General features: G+C 42.1%; 1 protein-coding gene across 12 annotated transcripts in view; it reads right to left on the bottom strand.

Annotated features, from left to right (window-relative positions):
- Mapk10 (mitogen-activated protein kinase 10) overlaps positions 1-22459 on the bottom strand; it is a 274012-nt gene that overhangs the window by 54358 nt on the left and 197195 nt on the right. For all 12 annotated transcript variants that reach the window (XM_075943979.1, XM_075943981.1, XM_075943972.1 and 9 more), the window contains 5 exons: positions 20619-20748; positions 15779-15837; positions 14808-14946; positions 14000-14165; positions 11608-11679 (listed from right to left, as the gene is read on the bottom strand). In XM_075943979.1, coding sequence (XP_075800094.1) covers positions 11608-11679; positions 14000-14165; positions 14808-14946; positions 15779-15837; positions 20619-20748 — 566 coding nt within the window. The remainder of the gene's footprint in view (positions 1-11607; positions 11680-13999; positions 14166-14807; positions 14947-15778; positions 15838-20618; positions 20749-22459) is intronic.

The raw sequence follows: 22459 nt of genomic DNA, 5'->3' as shown, positions 1-22459 counted from the left end.
GTGTGGTGTATATGTAACAACAATTAATAAAAAGAGACCATGAATTTGAACAAGAGCAAAGAGTGGTTCATGGGAGAGTTTAAAGGAAGAAAAGGGGAAAAGAAAATGATGTAATTATACTATAATCTCAAAAATAAAATAATTAAAAATTATAGAAAAAAGACTTCTCCCTGGTTTCCCCGGTACTGGAGTTATGGACAGTTGTGGGTGCTGGGAACAGGACCAGCGTTCTCCGCAAGAGCAGCCAGTGCTCTTAGCCTCTGAGCCATCTATTCCACCTCTGAAGCTAAACTCCTATTGGTCTGTACAGAGTTAAAAACATTAAGATGGAATGAGAGTTATTTATATATATTTTAAAAATCTATTCATGAAATAGTTACAACTTTAAGAACTATTGGCTATCTCTTTTCTAAACTTCCCGCTAAAGACAGTATGTTGTATTCTTTGTCATGTAAAGAGCATGAAAGTTTGATTAAAGTCCCATTTTCTGGGTGACTATATCCAAATGATGTGCACAGCTGATATGGAAGGGCTTGTAGAAATCATTTGAGGATGTGTTTACTGACTTTTAAAACAGTATGACTTTATAATGTATTGAACAGGTCGTATCCGAAGGATTCATCATCTCCGGCTCCATTTTAAAGCCCCTCTTTAATAGATTTCGGTGTCATTTGTCCTCCTCAAATAGCTTATCTCTGATAAGGAATACCTACTAAGGGAAACAGCACATCCTGCACCTGAAAGGCAAACTCCATCACTGTCAGTAGTTACAACATGCATCTAAAAGACTAAAAATACACCAATGTGCTTGAACAGGTAACCGGTTCCCCCATGAAATTTATGGGTTTGTCTCAAGATACTCAGAAAAAAAAATCAAGATCAAAGCCTCACATTAGGTCTGCATGGTGTGATCTTGGGACACCATAGTGGACTTAAGAATTGTCCACTAGGGGTTTTGACATTCAGGTTAAACAGTGAGGCGGAAGCTGCTTCTCCCAAGGAAGGATTTTAATAATTCCGGGCTGTGTTCGCTAACTCATTGGGGAATCTTGCAGTGTGCTACAATCGGCCGTGGAACCATCGGTCTAGCCTTCGGTGGCAAACATTGCTTTAATCTGCAGTAATTCAACTGAAATGAATTTCTGGAAGAACAAAGAACATACTGACTAACTCAAATTTATTCCCAAACATTAAGAAAAAAGTAGCTGACTCATGGGGAATGAAAGAAATTCTAGTTTTTGGTTCTTTTTGGAACTATGAAATAGTCTTGTTTTGAGCAAGTGCAATATATCTTCAAAACAATTAACAATGGTACTAATTTATAAACACCATTTAATAAGATGCATTAGTAGAAACAGAATAGCAATATACGCAGAAAGATTTTTAAAATCAGAGTGTCATATTTTAAGGTCAGAGAAAAGAATTTTAGCAAAAATGGAAACAAACAGTTTATCTTTTTATGTATTGGTGGTGTTTTATATGCTGTGTATTCAGTATAGGTGTATGTGCATGTGGGGGGGGGTATACACACATGTGCATATATGGTGCCCCTGTGTGCACACGTGTGGGGGCTAAAGATAGGTGTTGCTGTCTTTCTTTGATCACTCTCTAACACTTTGTGAATTTCTGAATTGTTCTCTTTTTTTACTTTTTGGGTTTTTTTTTTTTGAGAAAGGATTTTCCTGTGTAGCACCTGCCCTGGAACTCACTCCGTAGATCAGGCTGGACTCAAACTCACAGAGATCCACCTGCCTCTGCCTCCTGAGTGCTGGGATTAAAGGCGTGCACCACCGCCACCCTTTAAACTTAAGGAAAATACTTATACTATACACATATGTGTGGAACTGTGTATGAAATACACACACACATTTTGTTATCCATGCAGATGGTAGGGTGTTAAACACTTAAAGCCAGTGTATAATCCCATGATGTTATTAATCAGATTAATTAGATATTAGCCCATAATTAGAGACTCAGAACTGCTTTCAAACAGTGAGCACCTCTGTTCAGTTTTCCCCTTACAACGAAGAAGACGGAACATTGTCAAAGTGATCAAACACAGTGGTCATTTCGCCTACAGAAGCGGGTGGGTGGGCTGTTGCTAGGAGCTGCCCGCCGCATGTCTGCCCTGGGCCCTCTGAACTCCTATTCATCAGTTTCTACTTCAGAGAGGGTTACTTTTACTTCTCTAAGTGATTTAAATGACTTCTCCAGATGTTTTATCTAGTCACTGTTAATCAGTGAGGCTTTAAATATTGCTAGTTAATAATCTGAGAAGATAAGAGCAGGTTTGGAGAAAACCACTCTTCCTATACATGAAGTCAACGAGACAGGCTGTTTGAAGAGAGGCTGATGAGGGTGGAAATGTGTGCAGGCGTGTTCTCTGGACCTGTGTTTTAAACCAAGCTCACCTGTGGCTGAGCTAAGCGCTCCATGCTAAGGGAGTGTTAATTTCCTATGATTTAAAACGATAAAGCTCCAGTGTGAACATTGGCTCGGTCATTTATTATCTAGCTACATATGTGTCTTCATTTTTGAATCTCTGTGAACAGAACAGTACAACAGTCTCGGAATCTGACAGAGCTGAAGTAAGGCAGAGCTTTCAAAGCGAGGCTGAGCCTCCCCTATCTCATGCTGTCCCATCCGTGGAAGGTCTTTCTGGGAGACAAGCTCATTCTACCATAAAGCGAGCTGGAAAATACTTGACATTTGATCTCACAGAAGCTCTCTGAGGGCCACGGAGATCTTCAGCAGTCTTGCATTGGAAATGCAAAAGGAATCAGGTGAGAAGGCTGCACAGAGACCCGCGGCCCCAGGGAAGGATACGGTCAGTGCCAGGAAACAGCACTGTGCCTTTGACCATCTCTCCCATGATGCACCCTACCGACCACATGTCAACTGGAAACAAAGATGAAATGAATATAAACAAGAACACGGAAATAGATCCATACATAAATAAAACATCAAGGCCACTCACACCATAGACTCATTGTCTGAACTTCCCTGACTGAGGCAGAGGCTGGTCCCTGACCAAGGGGGCTCTGAGGTAGAAGGGGACTCACACTAAATGCCCAGCCCTTTCTGCTGCATAGTGGAACCAACAGAGCCATCTGAAGCTACTGGTGTCTGATTATATTACTTTGCAATTATAATTCAATGCTTTCTCTCACTTCTGATTTAAAAGATCTAATTTGCATTCATCTGCTGGAATCTGAGTGATTTGTATTGAAAATTATCCCAGGCTGTGTTAATATGGGAGGCACGTGAATCAATTTCATTTTTATTCTTTTATGTGCCATCTCTGAAAAAGGAGAGGAAGAAAAGCTAGCAGCTAGCATCCCAAAGGAAAATTTCTTTTATAAAAGGCATTTATGCTTGTTTATAAATATGAATGAGTTTGCAGAAGCAGAAATGCCTGTTGGAGGACGAGTGTTTTGGAATATGAGGGCTCCATCATTGAATCCCATCAAAGGAGCAGTTTCTCAGCTGGAAGTCTTGTCGCCTCCCATAAATAAATACGGGCTTTTGTAGTGCAGAACGCGCTGGCTATTCAAACGCGACTGTTCAACGTGAAGTAAGGAAGATTAGAGAGCAAACGCTTCTGAGACTGAACATCAAAGGGAACCGGGAACGTCAGGGTCAATTACAGTGGTCTCCCTGCTACTGCGAGTTATCATCCAGAACTGAGACCGGGAAGGCAGGCAAGGACACAGGGAGGGGAGGGTGCGGAAGAGCGAGGAAAAAGGAAAACACCCTCCCTGTGGGGCCGCACCCACTCACTCTTAGGGAAAGTCAGAGACAAGCAAGCAGACACTGGAAGGAACAGGATGGGGGGAAGTGGAGCAAACCGGGGAGGGTGAGACAGCAGCACCTCATGGCTTCGCTCCACTCGGGCTTCAAATTACATGCAGTAATTTGGCAGAGTCCTGAAGGAGGTCCCTGGAGATTCTTTCCATTGTGAAATCTCACTGGGGCGAAACCCAAGGTGTCCATTGCTTAGTTCCTAAACCCAGAGGAGCATATGTGTTTGCTTCCATTTCAGGAAAACACAGCCATGCAAGTTATCAGGGAAAGACAGCCAATGGTTGTGTGTCCATCATGATGAGTTAGCAGCATCCGGTAATCACGGCCTCACAAGAGGCTGCTGCGCTCAGAATCTTTGAGGAAAGAAAGGAAAAAAAAGGAACAGCTCTGGGAAAGTGTTTTATTTTTAAATTGCTCAAGTATTTTTATCACTCTGTCCCAAAGTGACCCGTCTATGTGTGGTGTGTGTGGTGTGTGTGCAAGTGTATCTAGTGTGTGGAGTGTGTGGATGTATCTATATACTATAAATGTGGTGAGTATACTGTGTGTGGGGCATGTATGTGGAATGTGTGTGTAGCTTGCACATTTCTGAGTATATATAATGTCGGAGTGCGAACGCCTGTGACCTGTGTAGTGTGTGTGTGTGTTTGTATGTGCAGTATGTTTGTGTAACATGTGTAAGTGTGTGAGTGTGCGTGGCACAGGAGGGTTAAAGAAGAAAGGCAGGTAATTAAAGCACAGCCGTGTGATCTCCTGCACGTCTGTAAATGTTTGGAAAAGGCTTCCTCCCAAAGAGTTCTCTAGACTTTGTTGTATCTGTTTCTCTTTCCCATATGGGGGTGGTTTCTCCAGTCTCTCTGGAAGATATGTCTATAGGCCCCTCTGGCAGATACGCCTACAGCATCTCTGACAGATATGTCTACAGTCCCCTGGAAGTTATGTCTACAGTATCTCTAGCAGATGATGTCTACAGCCCCTGGAGATATGTTTACAGTCCCTCTGGTAAATGGGAGGCCTACAGCATCTCTGACAGATATGTCTACAGTATCTCTAGCAGATGATGTCTACGGCCCCCTGGAGATATGTTTAGAGTCCCTCTGGTAAATGGGAGGCCTACAGTCCCTCTGGCAGATATGTCTACAGTATCTCTAGCACATGATGTCTACGGCCCCCTGGAGATATGTTTACAGTCCCTCTGGTAAATGGGAGGCCTACAGTCCCTCTGCAGATATGTCTACACCCTTCTTCCTGCTTCAGACTATTTCCACCACTTTACTGTCATGTGACCTTGACCAACTTCACCTCTCTAGATGTTACTTTTACCCTCTAAAATGTCAGTAATAAAAAGCATTTATTGTGTAGAATTTTAAAGATTTCCATACTGTATTTCTGGTAAATCCCTTTCCATGTTGCCTGGTGATAGTAAGTTTTCAATAAACTAGCTTTATATTGTCATATAACACATATGTATATTGTATCACATGTAGAAACTAAATACATAAAAAGATGTTTCTAGTTACATAATTTATATTCAAATACAATATATCTCTTTTATAGTTTTTGTTTGTTTAAAATGAGCGAACCTAACTGCCCACTAGGCACCCACTTCACGGCTGAAGCCACTTAAAATGGAACACTACATATCAAATCACCCTTGGCTCCCTGGAACGGCTCCTAGTCTCTAAGCCAACTCTCAACCTGTGAGTCAAGACTCCCTTGGGAGTTCAACTATCCTTTTACAAGAATCACATATCAGATAACTTGCATATCAGCTGTTTATATTACAATTCATAACGGTAGTAAAATTACAGTTATGAAGTCGCAACAAAAACAATTTTATGGTTGGGGTCACCACAACATGAGGAACTATATTAAAGGGTCCTAGCATTAGGAAAGTGGAGAACCACTGCAATAAGCAATGACTATTTCCACATTAAAAAGAAAATCTGGGAATATGGGAGTGTGACGTAATGCTGGGTCACTTCTCTCCTAAAACTGACCAGTTTATCTTTTAGAATAAAATCTTGTGGTATTTTCAGAAATAATCTGTATATATCTATATGTATATGTGTATATAAATATATAGTCCATAATATCAGCCGTCAGTATGGGAACAAGGTTCCTATGTTGCTTTCCTCTCAATGGACAGTTATTGGCATAATAGCTAATATATTTCCAACTGGTATGAATCTCCATTCTCTCTGCATGTACCTGTGTGTGTGCATGTACCTGTGTGTGTGCATGTATGTGTGTGTGCATGTATGTGTGTGTGCATGTACCTGTGTGTGTGCATGTATGTGCGTGTGTGCATGTATGTGTGTGTGCATGTACCTGTGTGTGTGCACGTATGTGTGTGTGCATGTACATGTGCGTGTGCATGTATGTGTGTGTGCCTGCTTGTGTACATCTGCATTGCGTAGGCAGACAGCCAAAGTATTTGCGACTATCATACTCAGATAATGTGTTGCTTCATTTAAAAGAAACTTTGAGCATTTCCAGGTGTTGTTAAAATAGAGTCGTCAATTTTCTGAAACATCTGAAGTTTTTGACAGAAGCAAGCTGATTTTAAATTCTTACTTCTTCCTTTTAAATGCCATCTTCCATTTATCCTAAGGAGAGAAGCCCTAATTTGTGTTTTCATGAGTTTTGCTTCTGTGTGTGTGTCTGTGTGTGTGTATATGTGTGTTCCTGTGTGTGTGTGTCTAAGTGTGGATGCTTTTGAGTGCATGTCTGTGTGTGTCTATTTATGTGTGCATGTCTGTTTGTATGTATGCGTGTCTGTATGTATGTGTGTGCATTTCTGTGTGTGTGTGTGCACATGTCTGTGTGTGTGCATGTCTCTGTGTGTGTGCATGTCTGTGTGTGTGTGTGCATGTCTCTGTGTGTGTGCATGTCTGTGTGTGTGCATGTCTGTGTGTGTGTGCATGTCTGTGTGTGTGCATGTCTGTGTGTGTGCATGTCTGTGTGTGTGTGCATGTCTGTGTGTGTGCATGTCTGTGTGTGTGTGTGCATGTCTCTGTGTGTGTTTTTCTCATGCTTTCTCTTTCTCAATTCTCCTCTGATTTTTCCAGGGTTTTTTGTTTGTTGTTTGTTTTCCTGTTGCTGTTGTACTGTTTTTGTTTCTTTGTTTGGCTGGTTTTGTCTATTTGTTTTATAAACAGAGAGAAAAAGAAAACATTGAGTTGGATGGGTGAAGAGGTGAGGAGGATCTGGGAAAAGATAAGAGAGAGGAAAAGGTGATCAGAATATATTGTATGAAAAAATATTTTCAATAGAAAAAAACCCAGACTTTAAAAAGGTTCATTAAAAGGCAAGGGATGCCGTGGGAGTCTCTGGTGTCCAGAGGACAGTGCAGGGGTGCAGTGGAGTCTCTGGGGTCCAGAGGACAGTGCAGGGGTGCAGTGGAGTCTCTGGGGTCCAGAGGACAGTGCAGGGGTGCAGTGGAGTCTCTGGGACCCAGAATACAGTGAATAGTTCAGGGGTGCAGTGGAGTCTCTGGGGTCCAGAGGACAGTGCAGGGGTGCAGTGGAGTTTCTGGGGTCCAGAGGACAGTGCAGGGGTGCAGTGGAGTCTCTGAAATCCAGAGGACAGTTCAGGGGTGCAGTGGAGTCTCTGGGGTCCAGAGGACAGTGCAGGGGTGCAGTGGAGTCTCTGGGGTCCAGAGGACAGTGCAGGGGTGCAGTGGAGTCTCTGGGGTCCAGAGGACAGTGCAGGGGTGCAGTGGAGTCTCTGGGGTCCAGAGGACAGTGCAGGGGTGCAGTGGAGTCTCTGGGGTCCAGAGAACAGTGCAGGGGTGCAGTGGAGTCTCTGGGGTCCAGAGAACAGTGCAGGGGTGCAGTGGAGTCTCTGGGGTCCAGAGGACAGTGCAGGGGTGCAGTGGAGTCTCTGGGACCCAGAAGACAGTGCAGGGGTGCAGTGGAGTCTCTGGGGTCCAGAGGACAGTGCAGGGGTGCAGTGGAGTCTCTGGGGTCCAGAGGACAGTGCAGGGGTGCAGTGGAGTCTCTGGGGCCCAGAGGACAGTGCTGCCAGGCTGAGGCTTGAGATGAGTGCACAGAGGGAGGGAGGGATGCACAGGGTTTTGGGAAAACCTCTAACGGAGCAACTTGAAGTTGGCTTCACTATAAACTTCCTGGAAGAAACAAATTCACATGCAAGGCAGAAGACCCTGTTCTCTGTACTCTGTAAGCAGTGTGTGTGTGTGTGTGTGTGTGTGTGTGTGAATTTATTTTCATCATAAAACTATAGTGAAAATTGAATGAGTTAATGCACAATAGAAAATGAGTTAGACACATTTAAATATTATAATAATTAACAAATTAATCAATGAAAAGCAAATAAGACTATTGTACACGAGTGTGTATCTTCATGTGTCCATGGGTGAGCAGGTGCCTATGCCTATGTGTGAGCACACACAGGGAACCAAAGGACAACTGCAGGCAGCATTCCTCAGCCTATACCCACCATTTGTTGAGACAGGGTCTCTCACTAGCCTGGAGTCTGCTAGATAAGCAGGCCTGGCTGCCTGTGATCCCATGGATCTCCCTGAATTTATGTCCCTGGTGGCAGCACTACAGGAATGTCCAGCAATGTCTCGTCTCTTCGATGTGTTCTCACAACCGAATTCATGTTTCTGTGCCTACAAGGCAAATACTTTACCAAATGAGCCCTGTCCCTGGCGCTCTATGTTTTTTTATGTTTATAATTGCATATCTTTGCTAACATCCTCATTCACTAGTGAGTAAACTACCCTGTGATGGCATCAGGAAAACATCAAATACCCAGAAAAGTCTACAATGTTTCTTAAAACGTAAAGGTAGATTAAGTGAAAAAAAAAAAGTCATTGGTGAAAATTTGATAAGGTTTTTCTGATTTGCAAAGGCATTTTGATGTTTTTGCTTTACACACAGAAATAAAAGTCCTGTGAGAGGTAAGAAATAATATTGGATATAGACTATTGCATCATTTTCCAGTCAAAATAATTTGATTCTCTTATTAATATTAATTAATTTAAACATATTTTAATATTTCTAAGTAGCAGAGCCTACAGATGAACTAGTCAAAGTCTCAATTAACATATATTAAACTTGGATATTACTTCCAACAAACCCTAGAATTATTTCAATTACACTAACATATTGCCATGGCTGTTCTCTGAGGAAACCACCACATTCTTGTGCCTGACTTTGTAGTTTAGTGAGTCACCTCAATGGCCTGATCTTGCTCTAAGGACAGTAGGAAATCCTTATCAGAAAGTGGCAGTGTTGTAGGCTTGCATCACACAGGACCGTCAAAGACCTGTGTTCTGTGTAGTAACCATTCTCAATAAGGTACACAACACGCTACATTCTACACTCTCTGCATCAGAGACTAAACTGCGGTCACATGTGACAGGATGCAGATTTTATATACTGACTTTCGCACAGGTTTATTTCGGGTTTGAAAATTTTTCTAAAACAAATAAAAATAAAGGCAAAGCCCTGAAAGATTTTATTTTATTTTTTTTTGAAAATCAGATCATCAATGATGTGATTATCTCCGTTTTGCTGAAGGATCAATTTAGATGTTCAAAGTTTCAGCTTATTCTAATTTTGTTAGCTGTTGAGTTTCAACGGTCAAGACAGAAGTGCAACCCTGAGAAGAGGTGGAGAAGCTACATGACAGCTCACAGGGTGCCCTTGCTCTGGAGAAAAAGGGACCCGGAGCAGCCATGTCCCACACTGATGAGAAATCCTGGCCTGCCTGTCTTCATGGGTGGGCGACCCTCAGAGACTACGGCTCCACTCTGAGCAGCGATAGAAAGGTCTCTGTTTTTAATGTATGTTACTCCAAAGGCAAAAGCACAAGGAATAATTCCTGCTTGTGAGTACGATCAGCACACTGACACGTGAATATGGATTACAACGTTGTTCAGCCACAGTGGTTATGCAAATGGCCCCCAAACTATAGGTAGTTGACGTGATGTAAAAAAAATTCTCAGATCACATGTGAAATGTGCCTATGGACAAAGGCACACGAGGCCAATAATTATGTAAAATGGATTATAGACAGAAGGCTGTCACAGAGTTTCCTCCCTCTAGACCAGCACTGTCCAATAAGGAAGACAACAGCACCAAGTGCAAATTGTGCGCAGTTTAAAATGTACTCATATTAACAATAAAAAAGAATAGGAAGGAACGGGTAAGATCAATTTTATCAGTATATGTTTTACCCCAATACATTCAAAGTTCTGTCACTTAGCACGTATTCAATATGAGGTCATCACTGGTTCATTTCACAAGCTTTGTGTATCTTTAGATAGTGGTAAGCATTGAATTCATTCAGCGCTTGTAATTCAATCTCTAATTTCAAGTGCTGAGAAGTAACGCATTGTCCAGGGTCTTTACCACTGAAGGGCTAGAAGAGACCAGCACTTTGCGTTAATGCTGGGACTCAGCAACTATCACACCGATATCCAGCAGAAGGCGTGAATGCCCATTTGCTATTAGCTTCTTATCGAGTCATAAGTTTTGAACTGTAACCTTTCTTTTTATGTTGAAATGAAATTATAATCTTTCTTACATAATAAAGGGATTACTTAATAGAACTTTCTCAAATAAAATGAGTAATAATCTGCCATGTTTCTTATTGACAAAATCCAAAACCTCTTATTTAACAATTCTTATGAGCTAACACTGTACCGTTATTGAAGTTATCAGTTCGTGTCGACCATAGTTGGCACTAGCATCCATCAGCAAGCTGTTGTGCGCTCGTCAAAGGATGTTCTCCTGTTAATATGTGAAGCTTATTTCCTACATGTCATAAACACAAATGTGTCCTTTCACTAGGGAGTCAACCTCTGGTCACTGAAGAAATTCTTCTGCTTATGTAATGTTCATTTGTACACAGTCCTATAAGAACCTTAGCTGGAAAATCAATGCCCTAATCTTTATGTGTGCATGCTCAAGTGTGTAGGTGCAGGCGGAGGTCAGAGGTCATTGTCAGGTGTGGCCCCCCAACGTCACACTCCACCTTGGGTTTTCAGTCAGGAGACCTGGAGTTCTCTGATTGGCTAGGCTGGCTGGCAGGGAGGTCTGCCCCACCACTGCAGTTACAGAGGTGTGCTTCTGCACCTGGCTTTCACAAGCGTGCTAGGGCTTTGAACTCAGGTGCTCACTCCTGTGCAGTAGGCACTCCACCCACTGAGCCCCATAATAACCTATTTATCTACCAAAGCTCAACATCTCAAACTCAAGCAAATGAAGCCCTATTAAAGTCACCTGGCCTCTGTTCATTTGATTAATAGAGTTTCTAAGGGTGAAGGTTCACGATTTACTGGGGTCATGCGTGTTGCAGTGGCCTAGTAAAACCTGTCTTTGTACAGGTCCCTAGACTAAAGCTTGAATGTCAGGGAGAGTGAGTAGGGAAATCATACTCGAATGTTGTGGATCATAAATAGCATTAGAAAGAAAATGGGAAATGACTTGAAAATAAGTGAATCCTTTTGCTAATTATGTTTTTGTTGTTGTTTTGTTTGTTTTTCATTTAGAGTCTGGTAGTATCCATTAATTCTGAGAAACAATGTTCCTATTTTGGCTTCTAGGAAAGAAAGTGGTTTAAGAAGAAAAAGTCTATTGGAAAATTAATTAGCAGAAGTTATTGTGGTAGGTGTCTGCAGTGCTGGTGAGGGTATAGAAATCGTCACTTCCTTGTGAGAAGCGCTCCACTTACCCAACTTCCTGCTTCTGTCTTTCCTCTGCTGGGAAAATCGTTACGAGTTTAAAGGGAGAGAAACGGAAACAGGTGAAGCCAAAGGTATAAGGATACAGTCCCTTCCGGGAAAGAGGATTTTGTGGCGGACCATTTCTCCCATGATGCATCCCACAGACCATATGTCCACTAGAACAGGAGAGAGGGCGTGAAGACAGAGGAGGAAAGCAAGGTTAACTGAGGTCACTGGCTCTGGGGACTGGAAGATAAGACTCTCACATTCCACCTAAGGTGCCTGAATGTGAGTTAAAATCCACATTGTGTTATCACGCAGGCTCTACAGTGAGCGCTCAAATTCGTGTGTAAAACAGAGGACTGTATGGATGCCCAAACTGCATCTTCACTGACAGGAGTTGTTGGTGTTCTGGACAGGAAAAGAACACTCACTAAACCAACAGTATCTCCAGGCAGGCGTCAACTAAAGGTCTTGGAGACGGTTTTGATAGCATTTGCTAGATTCATCCATGTAGGGTGACTGTGTTCACTTCCTGTTTTGTGCAGTTGTGTGCAGTGGGCAGCAAGAGAATACCCTTTGTCCCAAATAAAAGTTCATTCAACCAAATCCGAGAGACTGGGAAATGGTTGGCGAGCTTTGTGGTGAGGGGCTGCAATTCCCGTGTCACAGGGCTGATTTTTCACCCAGAAATTATTCTTTAAGATAAGCATCAGCTCTAACTTCTATCTGAAATAGTTTGAAAAAACTGATAAATTAGCATCTGCACAAAGGGGATGTTGAAAAGTGAAAAATGTAGAAAAGGTGTTAAGACTCAAGTGCTCGTTGTGTGTGTCCTGATCGTCCTGTTTGTTAACCAACACTCTCCTATGGACCTTTTCTCTCTCGCTGTTTCTCATGTATCAATGCCAAGGGGATTCTGAAACAGAAACATTGGGCAGAGTTGCTCCAAGGGGTGGAAGGAGGGGTGAGGTGCACGGGAGGGGCATGCCTGAAGCAGGACAAGCTGTTTTGTCTTCTGCATGATAACCACCCTCAGCTGAGACAGAACATGGCACAAGGGTATGAGGCGCACCTCCGTGCACAGAAATGAAGGCTTTTCATTGTTCTGTAGACCTCTCAAATAAGGAAAGGAACAGGACTGATCACCTTCTGTCTGCGGGACAAAGATCTAAATACACAGACCAGGCAAACTCAGACTTCCAGGCTCTGTCCGTCCTCACCCCTCCCAGTTTTTGTCAGGCACAGTAATCATACTTAAGGGTAGTTGCTGCGTGCACACCGTGTGTAATGATCAAATCAGGTAGTCAGCATATCCCAAACCGCACACATTTATCAATGCCTTGGCTTGGGTCATTCCAACTCTTCCCCTTAAAATATACAATACATTATTGGTAACTCTGGCCTTCAGTTTTGGACTTCTCTCTAACTGAACCTCCTTGGGTTTCACTCGGGAGAAAGAGGAGGAGGGCTCCATTAACATAAGTCAGAAGGTGATACAGCTCTGGCAGTGGCTGTCCAAGTGAACCTGGCCTGCTTCAGGGCTGACAAAGACAGCAATGTAACAACGTCCACTAGACTGAAGGATGCAAATGATTGCTCTTCACTTCAAAGGCTCACAAATGCCCTCTGCGGGAATTATACTCAAAACCGCCATAGTAGTTGTTTTGATGAAATGTGTGAAAATAGATCTCTAGAGATTAAACATATAAAACATAAAAACCGGCATTCAGGGCACATATACAAATCTAACTTCTCAGAATATTCGATATGGTTTTCAACATGACTCTTTATAATAGGTATTCCAGACACAATGATAGATCACAAGGCTTTCTAAGACGTACTTTATAACCCTCTATTTTAATCAATCAAAATTCAATTTGAATTTCAAATATCTTTCTGTGTCTTTCAACATGTTCATGTATATTAGACGGACTTTCTTGTCAAAGAAATAATGTAAAATTTAATGTTTTTTCCTTTATATGGCCTTTTGAATTTATTTAAGATTTACTAGATAGTACTACACTAAATATTACTTACAGAGGATTTGACATATGAACAAGAAGGTTATAGTTTGAATGATGCTAACTTGACTTGATCCAGGATTCTGTAATCTCTTTGTGCATCTTTTCTGAGGACCAGAGCTATTAACCTGAGATTTTACACAAAAGCCAGAGTCGGGCAGTTAGCAGTGATTCTCCCTCTCTGAAGCCTGTGTGCCAATCAGCAGCCGCTTGACTGCTTAATTGAGCGAGCCCTATTTGCAAGTCTTTTCTGCTATCACATTTTAGCGTTCCTGCAGCTAAGTCTGCCTCTCAGAAGCGCCCCTTCACATCCTTCACACCCCATGCCCTCCCCCCAATGGTATCTAAGAGAACTCTGAAAATGAAGAGCAGGCAAGCTCCTTTTCAAAAGAAGTCATCTATGTTACAACAAGCATGCCTCTCGGTTATCTAAAGCATGAAGCCCGCTTCGCTCTTCCGGAAACATCCCTACCGTTCTCCTTGTAGCCCATTCCCAGGATGACCTCAGGGGCTCTGTAATATCGCGTCACCACATACGGCGTCATCATGAAGCTTGTGCCCGCTGTCCTGGCCAGTCCGAAGTCAAGGATCTTCAGTGTGCAATCAGACTTGACTACTATGTTACTGGGTTTTAAGTCCTGAAGACAGAAACAGGGAAGAAAATGAAAGTGAGTATCTACAGGGACCGCAGTTTCTTCCCTAACGCTACACAAGGCAGCCTTGCAACAGCCAGCCTGCCCCCGGGACCCTGTGTGAAGCACAGGACCACTGTGACACGTCACACGTAGTTTTAGATTTTTTTTTAAAAAAAATTCCTAATAAAATATTTTAAGTTCAGAAGAAGACTTTATCGTCAATTTTATTATTTAGGCTCACATTGGTGAAAATAACATGTCATTTCTTGTCATCTCTTAGGTTTCTCTTTAGAACAACATAAACCTTTAAGGGTAAATGTCATTTCTAGGCCTGACAGGGGAATACATGGGGGCAGCTGTATTATTATAAAATCTTTGTATTTCCAGAAAGGAACTGGAAATGAGAAGTATTATTTCAGCTACTCATCCAACTCCCATTGTCAGTGGGCTAGGAAAACAAGACTCTTCAGAAGTTGACTTTCAGTGACCAAAAATACAAACTCAAATTCTCCCAGAGCACACATAGAAGTCCCTTCCACACATCAGTCAGCCGGGTGCTAATTCTCCCCGAGAAGATAATTCAAAGCTGTTTTTTTCTCTTCTGCGGTAGTCAGTACATTGCAGTTCTAAAGCAAGTGATCTTACCCTGTGGATAATTCCAGCAGAGTGGAGGTGCTTGATGCCGCACAACATCTGGTACAGCAAATAGGACATCCGCTCATGGTCTAATTCCATCTGAATCACCTGACACAAGTTGGCATCCATCAGTTCCATCACTAAGTAACTAGAAGGCAAATCCACAAATCCACAACCTTAGTTCCAGAAGAGAGGTCTAGCATGACCTTCCAACACTGTTGGAATCCTGTACTTCGTCTATGTTTTATTGAACTTCCAAGCTCTGTGATTGCTTGCGAGAAGATGGGGAAATTCCAAGTACGCCATGATTGACAGCTGCAGCGGCAACCCACAGGCAGAGAGCAGCGTCACTAATTAGTATGTGGTTCATGGCCATCTGTTCTCTCACCTTTATTGATCATACTTTCCCTATATTTCCCCAACGCTTTCCTAAGTATTATGATTACAAACAAGGAAAGGAATCAGGACAGGGGTTTCTAAAGTGTGCTGCAGCTGTGGAAGAAAAACTGTGCCCCGAATAACTGCCCCTCAGTCAGTTTGTCACTGACTTTCTAGAAAGAGTCATTTTTCACAAAATTAAAGGCCCTGCAAAGACAGGTGGAAAAGAACAAAGAAAATTGCAGCATATTTTTTGTTAATATTTCTCAAAAGGAACTGACCCATCCTGGAAACTCACAGAAACAATGAGCAAATAATTAATATGGCTTTCTTACTTTCCTGATATTCCAAGAGTGTGGAACAACAAACCACGTGGGCCAGAAGGAGGCAGGAGTGTCCTTCAGGAGGTCACACCACCGTGGAATCTGCACTGCATACTGCTGCCTCCTTCCCTGGGTCCTATCCCTTAGGTCTCTTCGATCTTTGCAAGGAATTTCATCCTTTTTGTTTCTATTGCTATTATTTTTGCCATTCCCCTGGAGTTATCTGAGTGAGGGTGGGGCTCAACCTTCCTTCATTACTTCTCTTGTTTTATTACTTACACGTCTTGGAACTCCTCCAGCGTTTTCTGGGGTGTGAAAACATTTAATAAGCTAATAATCTGGAAGACAGAGCATGAAAGAGACAAAGAAAAGAAATAAGGCAGAAAGTTAATTATTTTTAAAGCATGAGTGTATTTATTCCCAGTGTAAGACTGTCAATAAAGAAAGCCATGATGGAAACAGAAAAGATGGGAAATTCTTCTGGATGGCCTCATAGCACAGAAAAGTGGAATCAGAGAGAACACAAAACCTGTCTGAAGGCTACTAATGAAATTATAACGTCAATTCAGAGCCAGGACCAAGCCAGACAAGACCTATGCATTGTATTCCTTCTTGTGGCTTCGTGATCACACACAAGCTGCGAGGTGGTGAATTCACAAAGGGCAAAGTCACCAAGAGGAGAAAGACGAGGAAATCCTCACTAAAACCTTGAAGGGACCATTGTTCCTCCAAATGAAAAAGTCCCATCCTGTTTAAATACGGCCTCAACCAATATCCCTGCGCTATGGGTGGGGAGGTGTACTGTGCACAAAATCAACAATAAATTGGCAAAAAGCAAGTTGAAGAGTTAGCAAAATTCAGTCCTAACCATTTACTCTCTTATTTCAGTGATCTGGGGAATTATGTGATAAAGTAAGTCAATCTAAAAACCCACATTTATCTCAATTCCACATAAATTATATGTATAAATAACCCCATATGTCTTCCCATTTAAATATTATACATCGGAGTGTCAGTGGAAATGAAAATATAAACAAATGAGGATATTCTACTTAAAATGCAGATGTGACTAGAAATCTACTTTACAAAAATCTTAGCTTGATAGTTAAACAACTTCAGGGCACAAACAAATTCAATGGCTTTTCATAAAGTTCGTAAGTGGCACTTGAACATATAAAGTCGTCTAAATAACACAATTCTAAATAACTGGAAAATGTGCCATATTGTGGAATTTTTCATTGTGGTTGTTTGCATAAACTATTAAGAAAACGTCACAGAACATTCAACGCTTTTGTTAAACTTTTAAGATGCTTTTAATTCTGTATACTTAATAACAGCTCAGATGGAGCAAAGTATATGTACAATAGTTGTCATAGGATCATCATTTACTTGTCTCATATCATAGAAGTCTCATAAAGTAACATTTTATCAGAGAGGTTTTCTTTTTTAGCCAAATTGGACTATACACAGGGAGCACAATTATACACACTTGCATGCATGCACCCTTTGAGGACTGGATAATACCAACTCCCATCATCAGGTGGTAAACTAGTCTACAAAGCGACATTACAAACCACTTTCAAAGCCCGTGTCTCCTGATACATTTCTTTGTCTGTGTTCTTATTTCCCATTTTCCTATAGGCTCATTTCATAACCTTCTTAGATATCTCTTTTGTATTTCACCTCAGTTCTTACCTCATAGATTTCAATTCTTCCTACCAACCCATTCAAAGATTGATTTATTCTATTTTGTTTTATTTTTGTTTTTTTTTTCAAGACAGGGTTTCTCTGTAGCTTTGAAGCCTGTCCTGGAACTATCTCTTGTAGACCAGGCTGGCCTCGAACTCACAGAGGCTGCCTCTGCCTCCCGAGTGCTGGGATTATAGGTGTGTCCCACCACTGCCCAGCTCTATTTATTTTATTTTATGTATATGAGTACTATGCTTAAATGTATGTCTGCACTGTGGGGATGTCTGATTATTTCAGAAGCTAAAGACTTCAGATTCCTTGAAACCAGAGTTACAGATAGCTCTGAGTGACCACGGGGATACAGGAATTAAACCCAGCTCCTTTGGAAGAGCATTCCATGTTCTAAACCATGGAGTCACATCTCCAGCCTCCTAAAGTCCCAGCTAGAAGCTCATTTGTTCCTGATGCAGTGCTGATCCCACTTGGCAAAAGCCCTACAAACAGCTCAACATCAGAATGAGGTCATCACAGACACCTCCACTTCCTTGTAGCATTTTCCAGTAGGAACCTGACTCGGTTGTTTTATTATCAAGTCTTGTGAGGCACAGACATGAGTCAGCACTTGTCACAACCCCGCAATCTCAACAATCATCACTTCCTGGAATTGAGTTATCTTCTAAATGGATTTTCTTATTATTAAAGGTTGAATGGGGTTGCTTCATTGTGTTTCTTCACTTTCCCCAGGATTAACAGAACTCCGTATTCACATAGCCTTTCCTTTTGCTTTGAGTATCAGTGAAGAACTACAGCTGGTCAGAGGGAAGCTCTCTCTTTGTTAAAAAGAATTTCTATAAGCTTGTAAGCATACATGCACAGACACATACATAAAAAGCAGGTTGTAGGACTGATATAAATTGTTATAGCAATTTGAAAATCTTTATTTTCCTTAAGGAGCAGTTGCTGTGAATTCCCTTTGTTGCAGTCAACAGCAGGGCAAATACTCAACTGTTTTCTGCTACTACCAGACAATGCTGAAGGCAGACTAACTTCGTGGCAAGGCTATTAGTCACTACAGTGGGAGTTCAAGGACGTAGGTGCCAGTGTTAGCATCGCTCTGGAGGTAGCTTGTGAGGGAGAGAAAGATGATCATCTCTCAAAGCAGGAAGCTGGACAGTGTGCGGGCTCACACTGACATGTCACTCTCATGTGACATGAGAAATCTCAGAGGTACGATGAGCACTCCCTAGTCCTTTTAAAGGCAAGTCTCTGAAGACCCTAAGCCATCTGAAGGTTCCCTCTTCTGGAAGGATGAACCACCTTTCATATCACAGCACTGGAGACCAATCTTTTAACATGTGAGCATTTAGAAAAGACAGTTGAAATACATCCAAACCACACCATGGGATATGCTTTTTATTCAAGTTGGCCAAGCAATTTGGAATTTCTCCATAAGATATTGCTCACCAGGGTTTCTGTGGGAGCTCCTTCAGCCAACAGCCTTTAAGATACCAGCCCACTTGGGTGTGGTCTCTTATACTATAAATGCAGCTGTAAGGCGTGCCCTTACCCTCTTGCTTCTGGTTCTTGCTTCTGGCTGATAGATTCAGTTCTTGTTCCCCATTCATGCAGAGGACTGTGATCTAGGACTATTATACTTTATTATAAGTAATTCTGAATTAATGTGGGATTATTTTGTAGCTTCCATCATCACAGGGTCTGCAAGTATGATTAAGTAGATACAAATTCATGTGTAGAAATCTTTCTACACCATTGCTTCCCTGCTTGCATCCGTATGTTGTTCTCTGCTCAGGGGTTTGTTTCATCCTCCTTCCTAACACAGTAATCTGCCACCCTGGTCATGTGACCAGTGTGCCACACAGCAAGAGACTTCATGGCTTTTATACAGTGTCTCTTCCTAAGAGTCAGTTTCCCATAACCTCTAGATTCCTTCTAGATGTCTCATGCTCTTTGCATGGCCATGTCAGTGATGAGTCATGAGCCCTTCCTGTTCTGCCTATCCCATCACATCCCACAGGGATCAGCCTTTTGAAATGCTTCTGCCTCTTTTATGGAGCCTTCCCTTTCATAGAAAACCCAGGCTCCTCTGGGAGGAAATTGCTCTGGTTCTCCCCCTTTGTAATCCTCAACAGTCTTAACTATCTAGAAATCTGTCCAGCACATTAAATGTAATTAATCCAAAAGAGTGAATTCAGGTGTCATTGGCCCCAAACAACTCAACAGTATACAAATGATCTGATTTAAAGGTCATATGAGGGGCGTGCCAGAGGAAGGGATAGAGAAAAAGGAAGCAGGAGAGAAGAGATGGGGGGAGAGAGACAGAGAGACAGAGAGGGGGGAGACACACACACACACAGAGAGACAGAGAGAGAGAGAGACAGAGAGAGACAGAGAGAGAGAGAGAGAGAGAGAGAGAGAGAGAGAGAGAGAGAGAGAGAGAGAGAGAGAGAGAGAGAGAGAGAGGGAGTCAGTCTGTCATGGGAGTAGAACAATAGAGTGAGAAAGTCACTATCATTGTATTATAAATCTCTTTCTACCAAACACACATTTGCCGCTTACTGCTCTGGTAGTTGATCATTTGCTGTATGATCTCACAAAATACAGTGATAACTTCATATATGCTGTGTGTATTTATATTTCAGGACTTAGCATGAACAAGTGATAGCTGTTATTTTTTGTTTTATTCTTAAAGATATATAATTTATTACATATTTGTGCATAAGAAAATGTGCCTCATAAACTTGTTATGAGTTATGAATCATCACCATCAGGTTAAATAATTTTCTTTGATTTCTCCTTACAAAGAAGAGACGGGGCTCAAGGATGAAGGTCCTCCCCTGAGATTTAGGAAGCATGGCCTCTGAAGCGATAGTTGATGCCACCTGGATGCACTAAGCAAAGGCTCTGGGTGGTCCCTGCTCTGAAGAGCTTTCCATGTGTTTGCACCTGCTGCTTCCCAAGCCCTCAGCAGCTGAAGCTCCTGCCTGACTCCAGCTGAAGCACACAGCAGACAAAACAGCGACTGAGAATCTTCTGCCTTTTATTATGAACTTATGCTTTGTCCTGTAAGATTTCCCTGTGAGTTGTGTCTGTTTAGGAGCTTTAGCTTGATTGAAAAGCATGAGGCTCCTGGGTTAATTTTGAGCATGACGACCAAATAAGGTTAATTTCATAACAGGGACAAAATATCAGTCACATTTATCTCCTCCATGCCATATGGCTTTCGGATAATTTTTTTAAGCAGGAAGCTACCATGATGACAATTAAACCAAATGCAGCATATGGGCAAAATAAACAACCTTAAGAGACAGAGACGACAAAGCAAGCTTCCCTCCTGGAGTGGCACTTGTGTTCTTCCTCTTGTCTCACAACCTCCTGCCGCCAGGGGTTCAAAACCAACATGGAAACTCACGTTTTTATGGTTCACACACTTCATGAGGACCAGCTCCCGGTAAGCTCTCTTGGCATGAGTTTGGTTCTGGAAGGGTCGGCTGAGCTTCTTAATGGCCACATTTCTGTCGAGGACAGCATCGTATGCAGCACTGTCAAGATTCAAAAGCAGTCCAGACTTCAGCACACAGCACAGACAAGGAAGATGGCACTCTGGAATCCCACCTAATGCTTTTAGTTTACATGCCAATAAAATCATTAGGAAAGGTGTGAAAGACCAGAACAAGATGGGGAGAGAAGTGGGGAGCAGATGGGACAGGGAAGAGGAAGAAGAAGGGATGGAACATTCAGAATGCAGCTTCAAATGACATCCGTGAGCTGCAGATCAAGAGACAAAAGCCAACTACTCAAATTTTCCTCAGGGCACATGAGAATAGTAAGTCATTCCATCTATTGGAGCTTGAATTTCTCATCTATCAATATACTATGTAGACAGACTCTATCTGTGACAGACTGGGGGTTCTTTTAGGTATACGTCTGTTCTTCCCCCAGTTACAAGATCCAGTTTTTACAATCTGATGATAAATTCATGAAAGCATAGGTTGATCACTCACAGAGCACATTCATGCACTAGAACAAGGCTCAAAGTACGCCACACCATCAGAAGATGCTCAGTACCAAGAGAGGAGTAAATACTACTAACCTGGGAATCCTTCAGTCGGCCAACAATGATAAATTAGCATGCTTTTAAAAAGCAACCTCAACAGGGCGACCCCTCACATGGTCAAAGTGTGCTTCTAAAGGTCAAAGAAAGTGAGAGGGACCTTCTTGTTTCTGTATCTCATGGTATACCCACAAAAAAGGAGGAGGGGCCTTCTTGCTTCTGTATCTCATGGTATACCCATAAAGAAAGTGAGAGGGTCCTTCTTGCTTCTGTATCTCATGGTATACCCATAAAGAAAGTGAGGGGATCTTCTTGCTTCTGTATCTCATGGTATACCCATAAAATGTTGGTGTTGCATACCAGAAACATTGGGGTTTCCTGGTTTTGCCCAGTTGGCTGGACGAATAAGCAAACCAGAATCTCCAAATTTTTTTTTCAGAATCTCCAAATTTAATCTGTTAAATTTATAGATTTGTTGACCACTTAGGGCTCAATTGAACCAAAACCCAAAGAAGAGTGTGGCTTTCTCTATCGATGTGAAGTATACTGTTAGGTAATGAGAAGCTTGCAGGGTGACTTGGATGTAGCTTTCTATTTTGCCTAGTACGTTCCTCCATCTAATCTTTAATTTTCTGTAAAGTATCTCCATCAGATGCTTGGGTTTTTTTTCTGCTTATGTTACTTCAAATATCACATCTCACTAAGAGCAGGCCAGATCATTCTGTTAGTGGGCAGCTTTGAGAGTAGAAATACCATGATTCTAACAAAGATAGTCGTCTCTCCATGGTTACCAATGACTTCTGTTGGCCCTGCCTTCAAGGATAACCCATATAAAGTATTCCCCTTTGTTATGATAAACCATTGAGTCTGAAATCCTTCAAAGGACCAAGCGAATCTCGGAAAGTCAGCTTTCATTACTTCCCCCAAAGTCTGTTCTTCCGTCACAAATATCACCAATGTCCTCAAGCCATTTGTCACAGCACAGCTTCAAGTCCCATCTCCATCTGTGCTACTTCCTCTGAATATACTCCAGTCTATCAATACTCTCGGAACATGTGGTCCCAGACTAAAGAAAGCAATGCTACCCTGAAGTGTCAGTGAAATCTAGGGTAGGGCTATCAACCCTTCCATACATTCACATGCTCACTCTGCGCTCCTACCACATTGTTGCTGAAGCTATCTACTCCCATGTCTCTGAG

Source organism: Microtus pennsylvanicus, chromosome 12 (assembly GCF_037038515.1).
Source record: "Microtus pennsylvanicus isolate mMicPen1 chromosome 12, mMicPen1.hap1, whole genome shotgun sequence".
Taxonomy (NCBI): Eukaryota; Metazoa; Chordata; class Mammalia; order Rodentia; family Cricetidae; genus Microtus; species Microtus pennsylvanicus.
The sequence above is the reverse complement of the archived record's forward strand: the minus strand, read 5'-3'. Positions and strand labels throughout refer to the sequence as shown.